Source organism: Filicampus tigris, chromosome 1 (assembly GCF_054856515.1).
Source record: "Filicampus tigris isolate MCC_2025a chromosome 1, RoL_Ftig_1.0, whole genome shotgun sequence".
In the NCBI taxonomy this organism is placed as follows: domain Eukaryota; kingdom Metazoa; phylum Chordata; class Actinopteri; order Syngnathiformes; family Syngnathidae; genus Filicampus; species Filicampus tigris.
In genome coordinates, this window is record NC_141217.1 from 13996484 (window position 1) to 14022245 (window position 25762).

General features: G+C 41.1%; 1 protein-coding gene across 3 annotated transcripts in view; it reads right to left on the reverse strand.

The window, feature by feature from the left end:
• Positions 1–3123: 3123 nt before the first annotated feature.
• Positions 3124–25762, reverse strand: part of LOC147152896 (fidgetin-like) — a 29617-nt gene continuing 6978 nt past the window's right edge. The window contains exons 3-4 of one of the 3 annotated variants that reach the window (XR_015088111.1): positions 5370–10702; positions 3124–4708 (exon numbers count right to left, since the gene is read on the reverse strand). Coding sequence is in view for 2 of the 3 variants with exons in the window: in XM_086040366.1 (XP_085896492.1) it covers positions 8454–10702 (2249 nt within the window). In the remaining variant the exon portion in view is untranslated. Of the gene's footprint in view, positions 10703–25762 lie in introns of all 3 variants that reach the window. The other 2 variants (XM_086040366.1, XM_086040285.1) reach the window with 2 other exon arrangements.

Below are 25762 nucleotides of genomic sequence, written 5' to 3' on the forward strand. Positions count from 1 at the left end.
AAGGGCTAGGTTTAGCAACAGGTGTCCTTTTTTCCCTGAAACATCCTAGCTATAAATCACAAATCATGGTCAAATTGGTATTGCGCAAGCTTTCTATCGGCCAAACTTAAAAACAATCAGCGTTGAAGGCGGTCTTCAAGTGCCCACTCAACAGTGGTGATCTGTCATCGCCCTGGGCAACTTTTTATGAGGTCTGCTTGCAGTTCCTTAGAAATGTACTTTAAACATATACATTTATACACATATTTTTTTTTAGTAACCAATCAGTTTTGTGCAAAAAATACTCTAAAAGACTTTTGGCCTTTAGTTTGCAACAATCTAAAAAATGCTTCAGTATAGCCTATAAGAATACTGTGTATAACCCTTTTTTTTTTCAATGATATGGACTCGCAGATGGACTCTTGTCATAATCGTCAAATAAGAAAGAAAGAACAAAGTTCTATTGGGAGGTGCATGTTGCCCTTGATGAAACAAAGCCAAGGCACTTAGCATGTGTTTTCCTCGTTAAGATTCCCTCTCAGCAGTTAGACAACGTTTGCTGCAAAACAAGGGGAAGGTCAAGAGCATCAAGAATAGATGTTGATTCCAATTATGTGTAATGCATTGGACAAGATGCACTAATGATGCTGTCGTCAAGAGAGGGAAAAAATACAATAAAGTAAAGGTGTTTATGTGCACACTCGAAAGGAAGGCAGAAGCAAAAATTTCCATAAAGGCTGATAGGACTTCAAATGACAAAGTGGTAAAAAAAAAAAAAAAAAAAGAAAAAAAGGAAAAACGGTTCTTGCTTAAGCACAGCAATTGTTTTGTATATTTAGCTCTGCCTACGAGTCCATCAGTTGTACTACAATGAAGACTCGCATATATAAGAAAAAATAGTTTTTCAATGAATCATGCAGGTGACCAATGATTTGTGTCCTGTGCAAAGTGGATTAACCACACGCGATGGCTCCAAAGCTCAGCCTCCCTCTGCACGACCCCCAATTCATCTGAAGCAGGCTGCATTGGCGCACAATGAGCAGAGTGGTGAGAAGATACCGCAACCAATTAGTGCATCTTCAACCATTTTGTCACAGGTAAAGTAAAGGGACATAAGAAAACAAGGAAATAATGGATGAAATAAAGAGGAAGCATCGGTGGCAAAGGAGGGATGGCACGAGGAAAAACGATGCAAACTCATTTGGAGTCACAACAGACGGGCTGAAGAACAACGCAGACAATCTTTTGAACTACCTTTGATTGTGTAAGTCGGTCATAGATTTGAAAACAAAACAAAAAGCCAAGCAAAATAGTGTTGTACTATAACAGAGTACAAAAATATGTTACTATGCAATGGTGACTTGAAATACATGTGACTCAACTTACACGTTTTTCCACATACATCACTTGGCAGATTTTTTGGTTTTATTTTTTTGCTTTTAATTGCAAGCGCAAACGTGAGATGTGAGTGACGTATGATGGCGGTGAACTGAATTCAGCTCATTTCACAATAAGTAGCAATAAGTAGTTTGGCTAGTTCATTTAAAAAGAAGTTCCGAGCCAGGGGCGGAGCCATGGGTGGGTCTGGGTGCGCGAAGGCCCACCCAGATTGACAGACTGCCCACCCAGTGAGATTCATGGAAAAAATAAATAAATAAATAAATAATTTAATTATTTAATTATTTTTAAGAAGTTTATATGTATACACACTAGGGCTGCACGATTAAGCGATTTTGAACCGAAACTGAATTTTCTGGATAAAACGATCAAATTGGCACATTCGATTTTGTTATTTTTGGTGTATCTAAGCCACCGTAGTTTCCTCTGCATTTCCTCCTCCTCCCACGAGCGCGCAGTCCGAAACAACCACAACGACAACATCCATGGCTACCGGCGATTCTGCTATTTGCTCAGGCAAGTGAGCGTTTAGTTAATAAATCGGGCAAAAATAGATCTGTTGTGTAGTGTGTCACCCGCATGTACAATACAACCCGAGAGCAAGTAACTCAACATCTGAAAGTCCTCCCTTTTTTTTCTCCTCTACAACGGACCTCGGGTCCAGCTGGACTATGCATCCGTACTTTAAGATTGACAGTGCACTTTATTATTGAGTGACAGTTTTGCACTAATCATTGATTTATGTTTAAGTAAGAACAGGGAGAAAGGTGAAAGGCTAGTCACTAGCTGGTTGGCAAAATGACTTGCTGTTTGGTTTACAGACTTGACTGTCTATCTTCTCTCATGTTGATGATTTCGTTTCAGGTGGTATATGCACTTTCTTCTTTCATTATTGGTTTGATTAAGAACAGATCTGAAATCTATTGTGTAAGTAAAATGCTGTTAATCCCAATGGATTGTTGGATGTGTATTAAGTTAAATTGACAGGCATTTTGATTTCAAAGAAAGAAATTTTAAGTTTAAATAAAAGACAATCAAAATACTTCATTTTACATTATTTTTTATTTTACAAAGAAATCGCAATCGTAAAATCGGGTTTGAGAGAAAATAATCTGTATTTTTTTGTTAGGCAAAATCGAACAGCCCCAATACACACACACACACTCCTGAGCTAGAAAGCTGATCTTTGACCTCTAACGCTGCCATCCTGGATGACGTCTTCTGACATTGAAAATCATCTACGCGCTGGAAAGAACAAAAGCACTTTTATTTTTCTGGTTATCTCATCATCTATTGATCATAGCACCAAGCAGGAACAGTGCGTTACCTCTAACAATTCACCCCCAGTACTCATTCCGGGATTTATATTTTTTCAACTTTAATCTATGGACTGTTTTTCTCACCTTCAACAACTAGATGCAGTATACTGTATGTGGTCGACACTAGGCATATAAAATCTAATCCAATACAAGCTGTAACACAAATTTAGTCTTCATAGAGAACAATGATCATTTTTAATTGATACTGTCCCGCAGATCTTCATTTGTTATTATTTTCACCTCCTTACTTTGCTACCTAGGAGGGTTGAAAATGAGAAATATTTTTGAGTGTGATGTTCCACACCACTGCAAAGGACACACTGTACATTGTAGGTAACACTACGTCACTCATTATGTGGAGTGGAGTTGTATTTCTCGGATTAAGCATACTGAAACTACACTGTGCTTGGGAAATGTGTTTATTACAAGTGATTGAGATTACACACTGTACACACGTTACGCGTTGTTTACACTTGAAGGCTTTGGTTCTGTAAAACGGCAGTATGCAACTCTGCATGAAAATTAAGTCTTGTACAGCTGCCGATAATTTTTGCTAAAATGATCGCAACAGATGCCCATGTTGAGATTATATGAACTGATACAAACACATCTTTTCAAATAAATTTTAGTGTACGATTTAGAATGACGTGTATGACACAAGGTAATAAAATACTGTACGTACTAAAACAAACAAACAAACAGCGTACAAGATTTATTCCCAAGAAAATTGTCAGCTGTCTTTTAATGACATTTGCTGCCTTCGATTACATTAAAATACATTGACTGGCAACAAGAAGGGCAGTATGTGAAAACTCATAAGTGCACATTTGGATTTGCATGTATTTACATCAAACACAACACACGCTGGGTAATTTGGGCAAGTGTGTTTTTAAAATACTGGAAAATGCAACACACTCAAACAAAAATGGAAAGAAAACAGTGAAAAGGTGCTCAGGTATATACACATTCACCAAAGTAGCTCGCAAACGATTTGACTATACATACAACTGTAGGTTTCTGTGCAAGCATCAGTTGAATGCAAATTGGCTAGTCGGATGAGATGTTAAAAGTACAGTCATTTGAGGTAGACTGCACCAAATGTCATGGTGGTATTATTCATACTCTTTTTATTATTACTATTTTTATGAACTTCTCAATGCATTTCGTCTTAAACCTGCCACCTCTCACATGTCGAAATAATTACTGTCAAGTAAACACCATGAGGGTTTCCATAGCCTTGAGGTAGAAATAACGTTGGCTGTTTTTTTTGTTTTGTTTGTTTGCTTTGTTTTGTTTTGTTTTGTTTTAACCACCCCCCTTGCAGGGGAATTGTGGGATTTTGTTTTTTGTTCCGCTCTGATGGACCACTGCACTGGCCCTCATTGTCTTTCATAGCCATCAAATCTAGCTCACCCCGCAACACGATGTGGCGGTGCTGGTGTCGCCCATTGCCCAAATAATTTACTTTCATCATTTTTGTAAGATCAGAGGTTCAAATAAAACAAGAACTGCTGGCTCTAAAAGAATGGTTGAAGGCATTGACAGTGCAGGTAGATGACAATCACTCCCAAAATACATTTCAGTGCAACATAATGGACATTTAAAAAAAAAAAACATCTTAACTTGTCATGTAATATGTATATTACTTACTTTTTTAATCATCCAAATGCAACATCATATGAGTGGTTTGGTTCAATAACTCATGCCCGCCTTCTCCATATAAAATATGTAAACAACACAAATGGGATACACAGTTCAGTTTACACATTTAAGAAATTAAAGACCCTGCAAAGTGAATTCAGAAATGTGTTTCTTAATACATTATTCATGTTTGAAGATAATTGTTGAAAAAGTGCAAAGATTTAGAATTATGTAGTACTCACATGCAGATATCTACGGTGGGATTAAACTTTTTTTTTTACAGTTCCAGTTTTCCAGATTTTTGGTGGGGTGGGGTTGTGGCTAAAACAACTCAGTGTGACGCACATCAGAGTTCCCCCAGCAACGGCCAACTATGGAAAAAAAATTAATGGCCTTTGTTCACAACAGTGGCGTAATTGTGAGTTGCTTTTTTATTATAATTACAAGTCCCATTTCTATCACTACATCGTGCTGTTAGCGAGCTAACTACTCGAGCTAACTACTCGAAAATGCATCTTCCCTGGATGCCCCAATTTACAGAACAGCTGAATGTCTTATTTAAATTCCCAAGCAGAAAGGTGACGCCGCGGACAAGACTACTGGCGGTCCACCGTCCAAGAGGAGCGCCAGTTAGCTTGCAAGCTAGCCGGCAGCTAGCGCTTCTTGTCATGGCATGGAAAGCCCCGCGACAGTCCCGTGTGACATATTCCAGCCATTTTTCGAGCAGTGGTATTCGATTTGACAGATTAGGAGGGCATGATTGCGGCCGCATTTTGTGGACAAGACCACAGCATTGACAATGGAGACAATGGCTCATATTTTCACAATTATGAAGCCTCCTCCAATACGCATGGCCATTTTGTTTTAATCATTCAAATTTGGCAAGTTGTAAACAACAACACTGTTCTCTGGGGTTCTCTATTTTCACTTTACAGGGGCTTTAAAACTTGATACTGAGAAAGAAGAAAAAAAATGGTCAGTATTGGTAATATTTCATCATTCCACAACAAAGTGCTGTACATTCGTTGTTACCGTCCCGTGTAGCTTGCCAGGCTCCCTTACACTGCTTTGCCACCATCTTGGACAGGTCTACACAAACATAGATATTTGAACAAAAGCATACATTTTCAAATGTGCTTTGACCTTTTGTCCACATGCAAACGCTCATTGAGGTCAGTGAGTCGGCTTTCATTTTGGAGGTGAAATCTTTCCCCCGAATTTTTTTGTAGTGTTTGCGTTGTAGACACACACACACAAAAAAGCTAACAACAACAGAGCTTTTCCTTGACTGGCCATTTTTACCATCTTGGCCTTAGAAGTGCACATTGGACCACCTGCTGCCTGGGCACATGGCCGACTACCTACAGATGGATTAAAGCCAGGATGTTGAGGGACTTATGAGGAATTGTGAAATTTAATTTAAAATACATAATATGTATGATCTTTCCACACGTACTTTGAGTACATCTTCTTGGAATATCTCCAGATTACAGTAGGTTTCACAAACCTTTTCCTGAGTTTTTGTTTGGTTCGAGGGGGTCAAAGCCCAGAATATTGTTGCGCCGGTAAAGACATTAAAAACGTGACTAATTGTCAAATGTTAACCCCATTGGTTTAAAGCTCAGATTTTTTCCTCAATTCCATCTATGATTGTTGACTATGATGCAAATGAAATTAGAAAGCACCACTTCAGGCACTTGGATAACCAACAAAATCTCATATGTACCCCCCTTCCTTGAGGATTGATAGAAATGTATTTCTGCGACTGAAAACATTTGGGTTTGACAGCAATCATAATATATTTGGCTTTTATATTCAAATACTAAATTTATACTGGTTCGTAACATAACCAACATGAAAACCTGAGAGCTGTCTTCGGGTGAAAAGTGAACAGTTGTGAAGCTGAGAAAGAGCCATTGTACAAACCTTTGGAACATCCTTAAGAAAATCCCATTGGTGTAGTATGAAGTATGCAGAAAACGGGTAATAAAAGAAAAACAACTGCAGTTGATATCAGAAACATTATGAGAGTTGCAAATCAAAAACCTTCAAAGTAATTTTAGCTAACTTCACTAACAACCAGTTCACAACATTTTCATGGACTGATGAGACAAAGAATACCTTTAGCAGTGATCGGCAGTACTCATTGGAGTTAATGTCATGGCTGCGGTGTACATGGCTTCGTCTGAGACGTCTCCACTGAACTTCATTAAAGAACAACATGAGGGCGGCAGCAAAATGAACTCCCAAGTCTGAAAAAACATGTCTACCGCTTTTAAAAAAGATGCAACCAAATGGATTGGGAGATCCTTCTTCATGGATTCAAATAATGAAAAAAATGACAAAGGAGTTCATCAGGGGCAAGAAATGCAAGTAAGTGATCTGATCCTCATGTAAATATGTGGAAAGAAATAAAAGATGAAATGTTGATCTCATATTCATCTTTTGAAGTCAAACCCAAATGTTTTCCAGGCTACAGAACAAATAAAGTCATTGGCCTCACTATTACAATACTTTAAGGAGGGAGTGTGTAAATAGTTGTACAGTATGTATATACAATATACATACACGGTGATATACAAATTTATTAGACCACCACTGGTTGTGAGATTTATGTTATAAATTCGTAAATTAACAAAATGTTGTTTCTGTGGCTCATTCGAAAATTAGCTCTTCAAATTAGATATTTTTAATGCAGATTGTCCAGGAATTTCACATTTCACTGTTGTACAATGAGAGGGGGAAAAAAACAATTGCATGCATTAATCCTTAATTACATTGTCAAATTAGTTATTTACTAGCATGTGTCTACAAAAAAAACGTGTTTTAGTGTTCATTAATAGTTGGAGAGTTCACTGAAATTGAAAGTCAGCATTAAAGCACTACAGGTGGTCAAATATATTTGTTAAGAATCGTATATGTAATATTAGGGGTGTAACAATACGCCAATCTCCAAGAAATGAAAGTATTGTGGAAACATTGAATCATTTCCAGTTGTGTGTTCATTGTGTAGCTCCCTCTTTTAGCCTATTCATCTCTAATCTTGCTAATTTACCTTTTGTAGCTGGCCACGGCTCCGCTGTTACGTCGCTTGCTGCTGCAGACCTCATTTTCTGTTGATTTTAAACTTTACATAAAAGTTACCTTTGGCAGTTAGCAGGTCTTCTGTGTCCCCTCCCATTTTCCGTAGCTCTGTGTCGCATGTTGCCAATCCTTGAACTCTTGTAGCAATAATGATACTTGTAATTAGGGGTGGGAACGCTAAACATTTTTTCGATGCATCCTTCGGCGTATTAAAAAGATTCTGAATCGATTCACAGGTATTAATAATCGATGTTTAAAGTTTACCTAAAAAAACTAAAAGCATGCGCAAGCGATTCCGTGCGTTTGTACATCAGACATCAGTGTTAGGCTAAGCTAATACGTGACAAGATGGCGGAACAAGCAAACCCTCATACGAGCGGAGCGAAGTCAAAGTGTGAAATGTAAATCTTTGCTCTTCCTTGAGTTTTTTGTTTTAAAAAAGGTACCAGTGTTTTACATGGGCTATAAAATGTAAGGAAATGTAGTGACGCATCGGAATCGCAGTCGAATCATAGGCCTCTGAATCGGGGTTAAATCGAATCGCGGGCCTCTGAATCGAAATCAGATCGAATCGTGAGGTACCCATAGATTCCCACCCCTACTTGTAATAAATGGATGTATATACTTTAGCTAACCAACATGCTAGCTAGTAAAGAGCAAGTTACCTTAGCACTTTGCATTTCCTCAGTGACTATCAAGAAACCAGGCAGGCTGGGTGACTCTTTGGACAGAGCGCACTGAATTATGCTTTAAGAACTGTGAAGACATCTATTGCGTTGGCTCAGTGCCCGGGAGACTCTTTTTAAATGATGTACCTGTTTCTTATCCAACGTTCGGTACCGAAAATTACACAATCAAATACATGTAGCCTACCGTTACACCCCTAGTACATATACAGTGTACATACAAATCCCGCAACACTGGTGTGAATTATATATATATATGAGGCCTTAACTGTTGTTTTTTTTCCCTCTCTCCAGCACAATGTGTCTGCCCTTAGGAAAAGGACCTCTTTACCTCAAGTACGTAGTTTCATCGTCTGCATCCAAACATTTTGTTCCACTCAGTGTGCATATCAATCTCTTTTTGCAAAACACTGGCATGAAATTTACAAAAGACCCTCTCAAAGTCCTGGTAGGTTAGTGGCCGAATCACACTAGCCATCTCCATGCCCTGTTGTGTGGATATGTGTAACAGACCCACATGGGCTTCCTGACAAAGTCTGGACAAGTCAAGTCCCGAGAAACCTTCAGTGCGTTGGACAAGCAGTGCCATCTCCTCCTCACTCATGCAGTATTTGTTTTGGGATTGGGTGAGGAGCTGGCTGACAATCTGGTGCCGGGCTGCACTATCAGGCAGGGATACCAAAACCCGCCGAGCAAAGTACCTATGCAACCCCTCATCTATGTCCTGGGGCCTGCTTGTGGAGCAAACTACTAATACTTGTTGTCTTCCATCTACAGCTGAGCCCATAAGAAGTGAGTCCAGCTGGGAAAGTAGCTCCCTCTTTAGTCTGTTAATGGGACTTTCTTCAGTGAGTTGCGTCGAAAGCAGCATGTCCACCTCACTAATGAAGAGTACAGAGGGTTGACGGCAGCGAGCTACCAGGAAGGACGCTCTGATAATTTCCTTCCCATCTGTCAGCCACTTGGTGACTAAAGTAGACCCACTAAGTCGAAGTAAGGATGCCCCAAGCTGGATGGCCAGACAACGGCCTAGCAACGTCCTGCCACTGCCTCTTGGGCCAAACAGCAGCACACAACGTGGCGTGGGTCCTAAGTTTCTGAACATGTCAGGGCGTAGAATGGGCCAGAGAACCTCGTCTTTCAGGGTCGCTTTGGCCAGTTCTAAGCCTGCAATGTCACTCCAGTCCATGGGAGGGCCCTGATGAACAATTTCAGAGGTTACCATGTCCAAAAGGTGTGGGTCACAGGTTTTTAGTTGCTCTTCAGCAGAGTGTGAGGAGGACATGGTTGAAGAGGAGGGAGCACCTGAGTGGGAATGATGGATACGGTGATCTTCAGCATTTTGCTCACTGAGGGGTGGGGGTATAAAGTTGACGAGAGGGTCTGCCATGCGAGCAACCCCGAGTGAAGAAGAGACATAGGCTGATGGAGATAGTTGATTGGGAGTTGGCTGGCTGCTATATTTTCTCTGCTGCTGCTGCTCCTCCGAAGGCAGTGTGGACTGCTTTTGTGGATTAAAAAGTAGAGATGGCTTCTCAGAACTTCTGTTAAAACCACTGCCAATGGGACTATTACAGTTTCTGTGTGTGCTGCTGCTATCTGCCACTCTGTACATTGGGCTTTCGCTTGAACTTCGAGTCTGGTCATAGGCAAAGTTTGCATAAGAGGAGTCAATATCTCCCTGGCCTGTCACGTAGAAAGCTTTCCTCTTCAGCAAGTTGGAGGAGCAACTGTTAAGAGGGTTTGGGGTGATTGGGGTCAGGTTATGGTTATGGTATGGATAAGGGGGAAGGGGTGTTGGTGCGGCAATGCCTGAGGGGAGGTAAGAGGACGGTCGGGGCACTCCTCCAGTGCTGTATCCAGGCCCGACTGAACTCTGGGCAGGGTACCCTGCAGGGGTGTAATTATAACTAGACAAGTTTGGGGAGCCTCCGTTGTATGCTGGAACTAATGTAGAGTGAGATGGTGGTGGTGGCGGTTGCAGGAGTCCAGAGCTGTGCAACGGGGAAGGATGTGCAGGAGCAGGGACGGATTGGGTATTGTAACTACTGTGCAAGTAGGAACCGCTGTAAGTGACGTCGAATTCCTGAGAAGGCAGTGAGGAAGAGTGGAGTGTGGTGGCGGTGTGACTTCCACAGCTGCTGCTGGAGTAGCTGGGCTCGCTCAGAGTGCTGGAGGCAAGACCAGGAGAGCTACACAAACCAGTTACCACCTCAGAAGCTGCTGCAACACCTCCCTTACGGATGGGAACCCCCTCAGGTATACAGCTCATAGGATAGACACCGTCCTGCCAGGGTTCCGATTCACCCTTCCGTCCGCTTATCCCTCCTGGGACACTCGGGGCTTCGGGATAGGAGACGGGCAACTCCAGGATGCCGGAATATTTCTCGGCATATTTCTTGAGCATGTTGGAGGCGGTGAGGGCCGAGATGTCATCGTTCGCCCAGGCATACTGGTAGGCGGCGGAGCACTGTAGGTGGCCGGGTAGTACACGGTATGGCTCTGCTTTGTGGGCTGGGGAGCATGTGGTCGAGGAGATGTCAAAATGCTGTTCAGCCCACTGGCTTTGCTCGGGATGCCACTGCATCTTCAACCCTGGGAAAAAGAATGAACACAAGGGAGAATACAGTCAATTCAATACGGACTCAGCCTTCAAGCATCTTACAAATCATAAAGGCCACACTATCTCTCTGACAAGTGGCCTCTTAAACTAACAGTGAACCTGAGTATTCTTCCAAAAACTGAGTTTGGGAAATTACATAACTGAAAAAAGTGTGGTCTGGATTATGATGGTACCTCAATTTCCGTCAGATTTTTGTCCGAAAAGGTTTTTGTGACTATTTATACACTTTCCATGCACCTTCCAAGTCAATTTTGTAGCTGTTGTTGCAACTTAAAGAAGCAGTAAATTATATACATATATTCAGAGCTGGGCATTCCATCTATGTGATGGACCGGTTCATCTGTCCGCCTATGACGGACACCTGTTTTGCTGACAGTTGACAAATGACGGGGGAAATGTTAAAGTAGATGGACTAAGTATAGTCGGAAGCCCATGTATTTAATCCGTCTTTCGTCTGCAGTCCGTCTTTAGTCTATTTTTTGCGGAGAGGCTTCAATGGCCGCGGCGAGGAACAACAATGAGTTGTTGTTGAGTTGTTGTTGCTTGGGGGACAGTCAGTCAGGTTGTCCATTTACCATACGGTTAGAGCGCTTTCTCCATGCTCCCTGCAAGTGTTTTCATTTTTTATTTCATTAACTGTATGTCGTGTTCATTAGATGGCTGAAAGTGCATCGGCGACTGTGGCTCTCATTTCCCCACCCCCACACCCCACTTTATGTGCATATCTGAAGCTTGCTCATAACTCAAATCACGGCTTGAAAATAAAAGCGATGGCTCGTAATTCGAAAAACTTGTCAGTTGTAAGGGGCACTCGTTAGTCAAGGTATCACTATTTGTGCAAACCTAGCAGGTATATAATCCTATAGCAGAGACCGGGCTATGGCCCTCTTAATGCACCCTGGCTAGACCAATAAGACCCCGGCCCTCGGAAGGTCACGCTATAATCGCCTGCTCATCTGAGGTGGCTGGAGGTGGTCTTAAACCCCCCCCCCCAAAAAACGAGCAGCCTCATACAAACCCATCAGATTTCTTCAAACACGTAATCAGTGTTACAAGAGTAGCTCTCGTTCACTGACCCAGATGAACAAACACAGGCATGCGATGCTGTGGCAATTGCTGCAGGCTATGAATCACAATACATTGTGTCTCAAGCTTTGGTTCCTTCCTGCGCAGTTCCACCTTGACCTCATCTCTGTAGTACCTCCCCCAGTCTGTCTTGCTACCATTGCTGCCTTTCCTCCTTCCTTAAATCCTGTCAATTGTACACCCCAAACCTCAACCACTACATTTTTTATTTTTTGAAATGTATAATCACCACCTTTTATTTCGCAATATTTCCTATTTTCAGTCTTTCTCCGCTCTTGTTTCCTAGCCACCACCCCCGCCTTTTTATTTACTGCGCTCACTCTTGCTTCTTCCCCACCCCCCCTTTGCTCTATCTCATCTCCGGCTACTTTCACCTGCCCCCTGCCAACCCTCTTTTATTGCCTCGGGAGGCTGGTGAGGGACTGTTTCCTTTAATCCCAGCCAGCGCCATCTGTAAACATGGACAGACTGCCACCGATTCACTCCACAGAGTCCGACTACCAAAGGCTGTGGGAATTAATCACAGCAGATTTCAACACTCAGTGCTACAAATATAATAAAGGTGCTTTAAAGCCATCTTGCGTCAGTTATTGATCGTTAGGGAGAAATCTACAGTTGGGAAAGGGCGAAATTGGTTCATTCACGGTAGAGCAATTCTGAGAAACCACGAATCCACGCCAAACTACAGTAAATTAAAAATACATTATACGGCCACATTCTCCGGTTTATTTGGTAACAAAACAGCGGAGCTGGGCATTCCTATCTGCTTATGCCGTCATATTTCACATATCACATTTCCCTACAAAATGCCCATTTTGTAGGCGATAAATGATCAACAGGAAATTTAGAAAATAGTTGGGATAAGCGTAGTCGGAAGACCATTCTGTAATCGTCTATTTTCGCGGTGAGGCTTCAATGTTTCTGTAACAATAGTATTGTTAGATTGAGTTGGTGTTGCTTGGGGGACAGATTTGAGTGAGGGAACAGGTAAGAGGAAGTGACGTTTTCCCAATGTTAGTTTTTTATTGTTATTAATATTTTTTTTAATAACCTTTATTCAGACAATACAATATACAAAACTCTCGATACGAGATGAATCATTTGTCTTTGTGCAGTAAGTCCATGGAAAGACCAGTAGAAAGAGAAAAAAAAAAAGAGAAAACATTCAACCTTACAACATTAAAGCCCTTTTAGTGATCCCGAGAGCCAAAAAGAAGTCCACAGGTTCTACTGTAGTGCGTTTTCTATTCGGGCACTAGTGCTTTGGAATGACCTACCCACGGATATTAAGAGGCGCTACCTCAGTGGAAATGTTTAAACCACGACTAAAGACTGTCGATGACTATTTTTTCCGGCCGCACAAAAAGGCAGGTAGAGGGACGGCGGAAGGGTACCCCGGCTGTATAGGTGCATGGCGATAAACAGACCGCAATTTTTTAGTAAAATGCCGAGTTCTGCCAAAACAGTTCAAGAGAGGGATCACAGGTCCCCAGACTATCCTTTGCGAATCTTCTCTCCAAACATCTCTCAGCAGCCGCAAATGGCTAATTAGCACACTGGTAATTGCATTCATTTGAACATTTTAGCCAAGAGGAGTCTGGCAGAGGCCGGCGTGCCTGTCAGACATTCAGTGCAGTGAGAAGCCTTACATGTCTGCTAACTCCCGATAGAATAACATGCAGCCTGATAGAATAACATGCAGTAAACAACCCGGTTTTGCGGTTGATCTTTTCATGAAACAGCAACAAACACAATTTTGGCAGGATTTTCCTCAACATAGCTTAGCATAGCGTTAAAGGACAGAGTACTGAAACATTTAGCATTCCTCCAGTTTTCCTACTTTTTTGAGTTTGTGTTTTTATGTTGAAGATAGGATTGACTGCACAGCTTTAGAGGGAACCCTAGCTCAACAACCCTTCTAATTATCTAATTAGTTTGAATTAAGTATAGAAAGCGTCAAAGTTAGGTGCGTCCAAAGTTGAATAAACAAAAACTCATTTGATTTAGCCCTGTATTTGGCACTTTGCATTCAATTCAGCTTCTTCCCTTCTTTTTTTTAGGCGAGCACATAGGACACCACTCCCGATGTCCACATGCATCAAGCTAGCTGCCCATTAGCGGGTGCAGTAGTAAACAGCTCTTTAGCGGAGGAGCTAATGAGCGCTTTTAAGTCTCGCACCACACCACCGTTTTGCCAGCTTGGTCGGTACTGGAACTCAACTGTCCGTTTTGGTCATGTCGCAATGCTCTGTAATTGTGTGCATGCGTGTGCATGTGTGAGACTAAGTGATAAGAGGTATTATGTGCAATTGGGAAATGAGGGGCCGGCAGGACATATTTAGGGTTACCGCTCACACCAACTGAGACGCTCGCTCGTACAACCACATGCACACGCGCGCACACACGCACACACAATGCAAATATTCGAATTCGAATACTACTGAAATGCTCTTAGACACACTACTGAAACACTGTCTCGCGCATTTAAATGCTCTGTCTCACATAAAACCTGAACACTCTCATAAACACAACTAAAACTCTCTCACACACCTCTAAAACGCTCTCATAATGACACACAACTGAAATGCTGTAAAACACCACTACAATGCCTAACCCTAAAAGACAATTCAAAATAAATATAAACAGAAGTGAAATTTGAAAATTGAGAACTACAGTTGTCTTTGCCTGACAGTATGTTGCCAGTTAAAAAAAAAAAGAAAAAAAAAAGAAGTGCGAAAGCACTGCATTTCAGAAGTGCTAAAAGAGACTCTAAAATGTCTCTTCTCGGCTCACTTTTCCCTCCAAACAAAACCAAAGCGGAATCCAAATGCACTTTGAAGTCAAATTTGAGCTCCTCCTCAGCTCACCATGATGACAACCAGTCTGTCAAAAGCAAAAACAACAACAGATGAGGGAAGTAAACAGAGTGAGTTCAAAGTCTCAGATGCTTGAGCGGTGACCCGAAGAAATGAGCTGTCACTAATTCAAAGACAGTAAGGGCTGCTGGTGCTTGGCTGCTCTAAAGATGACAGCTTGTGCTGGCAATATAAAGATACTTGACACATGTCAGCATCTTTTAAGAAAAAAAAAATCTAATATTCATGGTAATCAATGCTCTTTGACATCACGGTGTGACCGTCAAACTCCAATCAGTGGAATCATCAGAAGATCAGCTTTGACAAGTTTACTGGCGCTAGACAAATCCAAAATATCACAAGACAATACACAAAGCTTTTGTTAACAGTGTCGCTAAATTTAGTCAGACAAACGAGACACTTAAAAAGCAGCTTTTTTTTCTCCCTGGCTGACAGGTGAAAATGTCATTTGACTCTGCTGCTCCCAGAAAAAAATGGTGTAAATGCGAACAGCAGAGATGTCAAGACTGATTCTACACAAACAAAATGAAAACACTTGCAGGGAGCATGGTGAAGATCCTCACACTGAGCTAGGGTCCTAACATCACTCTCTAAGCCACACCCGTTAAAGCCGAGTGAAAGTTTAGTCGGACTCGCCGACAGACGGCCATTTCAAATTAGAGGCGGTCCGGCCTATGGATGGGTACTATTTTTTCCCCCGGAAAAAAAGGCGGATGACGGACGACGGAAGGGTACCCATGCTGCAGATGGATGATGAATAACGGACGCTCAATTTTTTTGTCAAATGCCCAGCTCTGGCAAAAATGTCTACACCTTTTATAATTCCATAATTTTGTACAGGAAAAAAAGCAAAGAAATCTACTTTGCCTTTCAAGCTATTCTATTCACATATTGACACTATTTAACACATTAAGGCCTACAGCGCTTGGTTCAACAGCTCCCCAAAACCTAAAGTCGTCTTTGGAATTACCCTTGAAATGTTTTCCCAGAAATTCAACACCTACAAAATAATGAATATCTCGGCCCAAGACAGACAGCCCAAAAACTTACCAAAATGTTTCTGTTCAAATAGTTGTCCACAAAGCCACACTTTTCCATATTTTGTCAGAAAACCTATGTCATAATACTAACTAAGCTTATAAATGCATCCCACGTATAGTCACATGCCCAAAATTTTCTGAGCTGTTCTCATTGTCTGTTTGACAAATTGTCTTTGACTCATTCGAAACTTTTTTTTTTTTCCCAATGCAGCTCCTCTCGTCCCCTTCAACACACATTTTAGCAAAAAACACAAATTGGCGTCACTTTCAATAATACTCTAATCTGCTACTTAACACATTTTACAAGTTGCACACATCTATTTTTAGGTGCAAATGTGATTAAAACACTCACAGCGTCAATCGCTGCCAGCCGTAGAATCACAACAAAAGATTTAAGACACCATCTCCGTAAATTTGCTTGGACAAGACAGACACGTGAGTGGGCGGGTTAAATGGCTAGGGCGCAGTTAAACAAATGCTCAGGATCAAGGAAATTGCGCAAGGCTTTGTTTGGCGTTCCGAGACGAAATTGAGAGGAGTTGTACCTGAGGGCTGTGTGCGTGTGTGTGTGTGTGCGCGATTATGTGTGTAAATAGTAGGTGGGGGTGTGATATTCTGTCTATCAGCGCGACTAGTGCAGCATGGCTAATCGCATGACTAGACGCTGGGTTACTTCCTTTAAAGAGAGCATCCCTGGTATGTAAACACACAACTACACACACTGGAAATGTTTGGGCTGCTAAAGCAAACATTTTTTTTTTTAATTGCCGAAAAATAAACATTAAGACAAATAACCACTGCTACTATGGCCATGAACTTGTATCCTCTCTTTCACTGTGGAGAAAACCTTTCAGGAAGCATCTTGGGGGGAATTAAGATGAGGATTGTTCCAGATCAACCATTACCAACATGTTCTATACCATGCATGCCTTTGTGTTAGTTAGAAAATTAATTACAATATTGTTATTGTTTTTCTGTACTGCACTGGTCTTTACGTTCAAGTTTGTAATTTTGGTGTAATAGAAAAGCACTGGGATGCTACAGATATTATGAACAGCATCTGTGTCACGGTTTTATATCCCTTCAAGCAATAGACACCCCCTTAACAAAAGAAAATATATATATTAAAGTATCGGCAAACATTCTGGGGGTGGGGGGTCTGACTCAATATGCTGAGAAACCTTGAATTATTAATGATGGCAGCACACAGCGTGATTGAGATTGCGTTTGCTGTAATTTCTTATTGTATGGATCTGTTCAAAGGCTTCACCGATTGATCGGCAAATTATGACAATACAACCGATGACTGATTTTTAACAAAATATTTGTCGATCCGATTTAGCTGATCAGATATGTGTGAAGCCAAAATATTACAGTGATTTACTGAGCAATTGTGATCGTCGCCTTCATGTATAGCCGTATGTTTGAATTATACTTGCCCCCGGGAGGCACAAAACACACACACACACACACACCAGAATGAGCAGCACAAGATCCACCGAACTGAAGAATGTAGCAAAAAGTGTTCCTATATTCATTCATTCATTCATTATCCATACCGCTTATCCTCACAAGGGTCGCGGGCGTGCTGGAGCCTATCCCAGCTGTCTTTGGGCAGTAGGCGGGGGACACCCTGAATCGGTTGCCAGCCAATCGCAGGGCACACAGAGACAAACATCCGCACTCACAATCACACCTAGGGGCAATTTAGAGTATCCAATCAACTTACCATGCATGGGTTTGGAATGTGGGAGGAAACCGGAGTACCCAGAGAAAACCCACGCAGGCACGGGGAGAACATGCAAACTCCACACAGGGAGCCCGGAGCCAGGATCGAACCCACGACCTCTGAACTGTGAGGCGGACGTGCTAACCAGTCGACCACCGTGCCGCCTGTTCCTATATTTTACATGCTATATAATGGTATCATTCCTGTATGTTTTTATAAAGTACAATCGTAAGAATAACGTACAAGATGTAGGGAATGCCGGTCTACTTTGTAATCCCGAACCAACAACCTTCCGCTAATGGTGCCAAATCTCATCAATGGAAAGTCGCCTTTCCGCAGACACAATAATGTGGGTCAGCCATGCTAATAAACATTTTTCTTTCAGTGTGACCCAGAGGTTAACCTGGGAGGGGGCAAACTCCGCCTATACTCTCGCCAATGGCCACGTCCATAGCTGGGAACCACTTTGTTTACCTGTGTGTTGGCTAATTAAAATAGATTTTATGAGCGGAGGCCTAATCCTTGAAGAAATGAGATTGATCCTGGGACCAATGAAAAAAAAAGAAGCATCAAGCTCCAGAAGAAGGCAGATAATAGAGACGGCCCTTCTGGAAGCTCATCCGAAGGCGTCCATCCCCGTAAATAAAATGAGATAATTATTGACGCACTGTCGTTTTGAACCCCACCTTTCATGCCACCGTCACCTTCCTGTCGCCCGTCTTGTAAATCTCAGCAAATGTGCCGCTTTCGGACATTAAGTGCTCGCTAAGCGTACTGCATGCATCATATTTCAAGTGATACTGAGGAGCTGTATGCCTGCGTGTGTGTGTGGGTTGTAATGGTTATCCATTATCATACAGAACATGGCGACGGCAGCCCGATGATCATTTTCGAGTGACTCATTTCTGGAAGTACCAATCTATTGGCCACTTGGAGGGAAGTGCTGGACGGGACTAATGCCAAAACAACCATTCAGGAGGTCACTCGGTGACCCCACCCACCACCTCTTACTTTGTTATTTGTCTCAGCAAGAAGTGCATCATGAACAGCGGTGTCGTGGCTACGTGTAGATGATCAAGGCCACGTACTTGGCTGCAAACGTTAACGGTGAAGGTATTTTTTTTAAATATCACTTTCCAAGTGTGTGTTTGATAGCTCAAGGCAAAAATTGAGGAAGGCGTCCATCTGTCCATTTTCTGTACCGCTGTCTTACGAAATGATCTTTGACATTTGGTGGTGGGGTTTCATTTTCAAAGGACCAAAAAAAAATCTTATTGCAATTTTGGTGTATTAGGTATCAGAGTACCCGGGGAAATTGTTCATTTCCACTCATCAGTCCTAAGAACATGAACTATTTTTGTTTTTAAGTGCAACTGATCCAAAAACGTTAAACAATGAGATTGAGAATAGTCAAAGGAGAGCTTCAAACTTTCATCATCCCTGCCAGGATGTCAGCTCTCTTTTAATCCAGCAGGCAAAGAGATTTTTTTTCACAGGTTACATTTCTCAAAACAAGGCATTTTGGTTACTAACATTTGGGAAAATTTACAGTGCTCGTTTTACATTAAAATCATCCCAAACTAATTTAGATATAAAATACAGAATAGTTCTGTAAAAAAAAAAAGAACATATATGGCCTGGTATAGTCCACAAGAATTACAGAAGCTTACTTTTTAGAAAGTGACACCTCCAGAAAGAGTTTGGGAAGCTGAGTGGCACAAAAAATAGATACACGCACACATCGCACAGAGGTGAGATCTGAACATGAGCAAAACTGCAATTCATGTTCTGTACAATTTGTATGTTGCTTGTATGTTGCGATTAATTAAAAAATTGAGAAAGATAATCAGAGTCTGAATGATGTCTTCCTTGTCAGCTCCTCTTTGTTCGTCATGGAGTCAACAAAACACAGATCACAAAGCTGACATTAAACGCCACTTTGGGCAAATAAAAATGAAACGCTTTGTCATTTTAAGTGTTTCTCATCCATGTTCACTGATTAACATACCAGAGGTGAAAAAAAACACATCAATTACTGTGTGTGTTTTAAAACAAAAACAAAAGACTGTTATTTTTGAGTAAATCAAAAATGGGGGAACAAAAAAAAAAAAAAAGGATGTCAGGCTGCTTGATATCAGATCTCGGAGGAGAAACTTGATGTGAGCTGATGAGCAGAAGGTATCTCAGGAGGGGGTCCGATGTTGAGGGGATGGGGGGGGGGGTTTAATGTGATCATAGGGGACGCTCGACTTTCAGGGAACAGGCCCGTAATGAGCAATCAATAACATCCTTAACGGAGTTAGAGCGAGCGGCTGTCAGCAGATGCGAGGCTGCGACTAACGGGCTACGTCTGATCTCGCATTACCACGCACACGCACACACGCGCACAGTAGCATATGGACACACATGCACACGGCCTCCTCAGGTGTTAGCCATCCACATGGTGTCATTGCCTTACCATCGATCGTTGTACTGTAATCACATCCACAACTGATGAACGCAGAGGCCCGACTACCTTTCACGGTTTTATCCCACCAACTGTTGAAGATCATTTCTAATCATGTTAGTTCGTCGCAATAAGAGGTAAACAACTGTTGCAGACCTCAGTGTGTGGCCTGACAGGAATGTTGATGACATGGACATGAAGTTAACAGTTGGGTTCTTGTGCCGACAAGAGAATATTAAAAAGTTGGAGGCAATTGATTGGGTCCCAAAGAGCACAAAGGACGTGTCAAAAATCCTTTGGAAATGTGCTAAAATGCGACAACTATGGCTAATAGGAAAGTAGTAATAGGTAGTAATAGGCGTCAAGCAAGTAGGTTGAAGTGAAACATCACAACTGAGATGCTAAGATCTTTGTATGATGTGGGGGAGATAAGTTAAAGGGGAAGACAAGGCAAACATATTTTTTTTCAAGAATATGTTCTATGCAAGCCCACTACTTGAAACACGGCAGTCTGATTAATATTGCGTTTGTGTAATACAGTACACCCCTTTTTAGCCATCTCTGGGGGCGGCCATTTTGTCACTTCTGTCAACTGAAAATGACATCACAACTACTCAGGGCTCAGGTAAGGACCAATCACGGCTCAGCTTCAGAAAACAGGTGAGCCGTGATTGGTCGTTGAGCCCTGAGCAGTTGTGATGTCATTTTCAGTCGACAGAAGTAACAAAACGCAATTTATTTGATTTGATATTTTTAAATTATTTAATTTATCAGAATGCCTTGTTTCAACTAGTGGGCTTGCACAGAACATATTCTTGAAAAAAATACGTTTGGGATGACTTCCTCTTTAAGTCTGGGTTGTAAGCTTTTAAGGTTACAAAGAGTCTTGCATGTGCACATTTTTGCTAAATACGGAAATCAAATAATCTTTAAGCATTTATTTTTTAAAGGTATAATGTTGTAAGGTACATTTTGAATGGCTGTGTGTTTTGGATTATATTCAGTGCTATATTTAAAGCAACAGATCGTTTAAAATTCATTTTCCAGCATTCGATTAGTCAGTGTGTCAAAGTAATAAAAGTGCAAACATTAATGGCATCTCATTTCCTGAAAAAAGGTTTAAGCCGATTGAGTATCAAAACAATGACATACCCTATACTAAGCCTTATTGGAAATGTTGGACCGCTTCATGTAATTCCTGTGACATGTGATGAGCTGAACACTAGACTGCTCATATTGGATTTGTTTACCGGTCTATTGTGCTTATAAAAATGCCGTTGTCAAGAATTCCCATTATTTAGATATCACTCAGTCAGCCTGCGAGCATCCAATGCGACTTCTGTCAAAACTCTACGTCCGTAAAACAAAACTGATTGTCACCCAAATTGATGTGGACATCGTATAAAAATATGCTCATCATTTGAATGACACTCGCAATATTTTGGAAGATGGTCACGTCGGACACATTAATATGCCTATATGAGGCAATGCTTGGGCCGAATCCTATTCATCCACGGGGGATTAGACCGACGCCAATTACGGCATGGAATGGACTGGCCGTTCGGGAATCTCCAGAAATTCCTGCTAGCCGCCAACACCCGTGGCTACGTCACATAGATTGAGCTCTCCATTAAAGGCTGGCCCTCTATCTGTCACTGAAAAGTAGTCTGGGGTTGCAATCGAAACAATAAAGGGGCCATTCTCCTAATTGCTCGAGATGATTTCTGCGCATTACAAACACTGATGAAATTCTGTTTCGAGATTCATCTGACAGCTAAATCATTATAGGCAAATCCATTACATGGGAAGTGAAAGGTAAATGTCTTCTAAGCAGCTCAGACATATGAGGCTTTTTCTCAGATAGACGACGTGTAGAAATACAGAGGTAAATACCATTGTTAGGAAATACCTCCTGAGGGATCACTTCCGCTCAACACAGATGCACTTGCAGGCCCAAGCACAACAAAATATTCACCAGACAAAAATTCCACACATAACCACAACTCCTGAGAACAAACTATGGACGTCTCTGAAAGAGGATGAAAAAGTAGAATGGATCAGCTAGTTGTATTGACATGATGCCCATTGATCTGTGGACCAGAACAGGGTTTACGCAGACACGGGTTTTGAGAATTTCAAGCACGTTTGATGGATGCTTGAAACCGTCTGCATGAATTCTTGACTCGCGGTGCTCATGGAAACTAAATGTGATGATCAGTGAAATGTAATTATTTCAAGAACCTGACTTCACCAACCTTCTTGGGCCAATGATTTTCCTTTAATATAATGGTATTTATCGAGCTTTTTATCATCATCATCATTATCCTGAAACAATTAACAACAATTAATTAAGAACTATCTATTTTAAGCAGTGAGCTTTCTGGCAGTGAGCCAAGGCCGAAATTAAAGCGGAAGTCAACCCAAACATTTTTTTAAGGAATATGTTCTATGCAGGCCCACTAGTTGAAACAAGGCATTCTGATTAATATTGCGTTCGTGGAATAAGAGTTAACCCACCCGTTTTTAGCCATCGCTGGGGGCGGCCATTTTGTCACGTCTGTCGACTGAAGATGACATCACAGATGATCATCTGTTTTCTGAAGCTGTGCCGTGATTGGTCGGTACCTGAGCCCTGAACATCTGTGATGTCATTTTCAGTCGACAGAAATGACAAAATGGCCGCCCATGAGATGGCTAAAAAGGGGTGCATTTTGCTGCTTAACTCATTTTTCACAAACACAATATTAATCAGAATTCCTTGTTTTAACTAGTGGGCCTGCTTAGAACATATTCTTGTAAAAAGTTTAAGCTTAAAACGTAGATGACAGCGTAAGATAATATACACATATAATAAAATAGGAAAATAAAAACAAATATGGCAGTACCCTCAGAAGACCACACAAACTTCATGTGACTAGAGGATAATTCCACATTCGCCACAGTTATTCATTCTTGATGAGCATGAAAATCCAGTTATCGACAGAAAGGAACTGTATACGCTCGTCACTGGACAATGGCGCTTTTATTGTCCCTTTACAAGGCCCAATTCTGGTCCACAAAGCCACCCAAGTGACTTGAGCCTGTGCAGAAAAGCCACCATTCATTTAATGTACACATCAAGAGAGACTGGATCACAAAGAACCAGAATAGAAAATGTTAAGAACACAGAGCAGGCCTTCTTTTCAGATAGATTAGGGTGACCATATTTAGTTTAAAAAAATAATTGAAAAAAATGGGTGGGCTTCTTTGGAGATCTTGTTTTGGTTTGAGTATATCACATCTAACATTTAACCCTTAATAGTTGCAATACCTTAATTTGCCTCACTTTTAATTAAATTATTTTTTGAACTTTTTAAAAATATTTTTTTGAACTATGCCCTACTTCAGCATATAAAACATCAATTTCCTCCACCGATTGTCGATAACTCAAAATATCAAATCATCTTTCCCCATTGAAATCCCCATTGCACCCCTGCAACCCAAAAAACATAGTTTTTTTATTTAATAAGGAAAACAGCACTATATAATAGTGTACTCTATAGAAATTTAGGGTAATAGCATAAAACTTAGTAGAATGTAAAGAATTAAACAGATTGTGCATCATAATTGAATGCTTCAATCGAATTTGTGCTACTCCTTCTGGTGGGCCCACATTGCTCACCTTTAGAAAACCTTTCATTCAAACAAATTTTGTTTTCACAGAATATTATGATAATCTGTCTCGATGTGTTGCTCCACCGTTTCTGTTGAAATATCTATTGATATTAATTGTTAGCATGTCAAAAGCATCTTCCATTATAAATTAGCATTAACAGGGACCTCCTTAAAGGCAAAGTTGTTTGTTTTTTCTAAATACACAAGACATTAAACAACCTGAAGCCTCTTTTTTGATGACTTGTTCACTATTTATCTATTTGTTATTGTGAAGTGAGGCCCTTTCGAGCACATGAAAGTGTGTCTGCTTTGCCTTTGTTTTATTTGAATCTATCGTTTCTGGTTTTGTTCTGTTTTGTTCTGTTTTTTTTTCTTTACTTCTACTGTATGTTTGAAATAAAGACAATCGATCATTCAAATACTCAATCAAGATGACTTTTCAACCCCAGTCAGATGCTATTTTTAGGTCTCAAAAAGGGGGCAGAGGCAAATCCGAACTCCTGCTTACCGGCAATAAATCACCCAATTTTTTAAAATTCCTCATTTTTCCAACCCCCGGAGGAGGAATTACCGTGTAATCTCAGGCACAAATGACAAATGCTGTCAAATTTAATTCAGAGGATGTGAGTAAATTCATTAAAAAAAAATAGTTTGATCAATAAAGATACATTTTTCTCAAGTCCACTGACAAATTTCCAAAGAAAATAGTAATGGTGCTAATAAGTGACAAATGCACTACCAAGGTCCGACTGCTCTGATTGTCCTTCTCAAGAGATCACGTTGCAGCGCACAGACAGATCAATACCATTTGCTCACCACCCAGGAATCTATTAAAAGGTGGCTTTTATTGAGTAATTAAGCGCCCATTAGTGTCCCGCGCAGCCAAACAGTAAAAGCGTTCAGCCTCTCATGGAGGACAATGATCCAGATGGATTTAATGCACAGTCTGTGGTGACAAGATTGATTTTAGCCACCTTAAAATTCAGATTATACGATATGACTTATCGAAACACCGATATTGTTCATTTGTGGATTTTTCTGTCACATTTATGCTCCTCGTTAACTCACCCAAAAAAAACAAACAAAAAAAAAAAAAAACGTTTCCTTTTTTTCTACGATGTGTTTATGTAAAACAAACACGGTGTGACGTGTTTAACATGCCGACTGTGTTATTTGACACACATCTGTATTCCCGGACACATCCAAAATTTGCGGTGGCCACACCATCTACAATGGTTGTCGAGGGCTGCACAAACCGGCTAATCTCAATTTGTCTTTAATATCAATTTGATGTTTTTATATCAAGCAGTAAATTATATTATCTTGAGTAGTTGCTCTGAGTGTAGCCAGAGGACGGTACGGAAAGTGCTCTGTAATTCTTACTCTTTGGCCTATTTTGACGGAAGCAAGTCAAAGATATGTCATTTTCCGATTTTTCAATTGTGAAAAAAAATACAACTGAGACACACTCAGAGGTTTCTGTTTGTGGTCTGAAGAACAAATGAATTCATCTACGTAACACTGAGCGGACATCTGTTGTATGCCTTAAGGCAGTACCCGCCTCCAGATCAGCAAACCCCTGCCATGACATTCTGTACCAGGCTAGACAGAGACATTGAACAAAAACAATTTCACTGATCATGTCACGTCTGGAAGAAGTTTCATTTTGAGGTGCATCCACCTGTGCTAAACGGCTGGTCATAAGCCACAAGCCAGGAAGCAAAAAAAAAGTTTTAAATAAATTTTTTTTTAAAAAGTATAAAAAAAAAAAAAAAGATGAATAAAACATCTCTCGAGAGCTTCTTCGGAAATGCAAAAAAGATAGAGGAAGAAAAAAAAGAGCCCAAACGACCACCTTCGGTACTCATTTGAGAACCGCGCCAAAATACCTTGTTTCCAAAACCAACTGTCAAGATGTGTCCCCTGCCTGCACCCTGAAAGATGTTTTCCACACTGGCACAATTCAAGAAGCTGCAACAATCCCATCTTTGTCGCGTTTCATTGTTGTTGAAGCAACAATATGGCATCTGTGTGATTGTCCGAAAAATATGAATGAGCCATTCATGCCGCTCAATGGAGTTGCTTGACAGCGGCCACCTAGTTTCTCTCCCTGCCTTCCTTCAAACACTCCCCTCACCCCACCCCCTGCAAAACATTTTCAATGCCTTGCCACTTGACACTTCCCCCTGGAAGCAAGTACT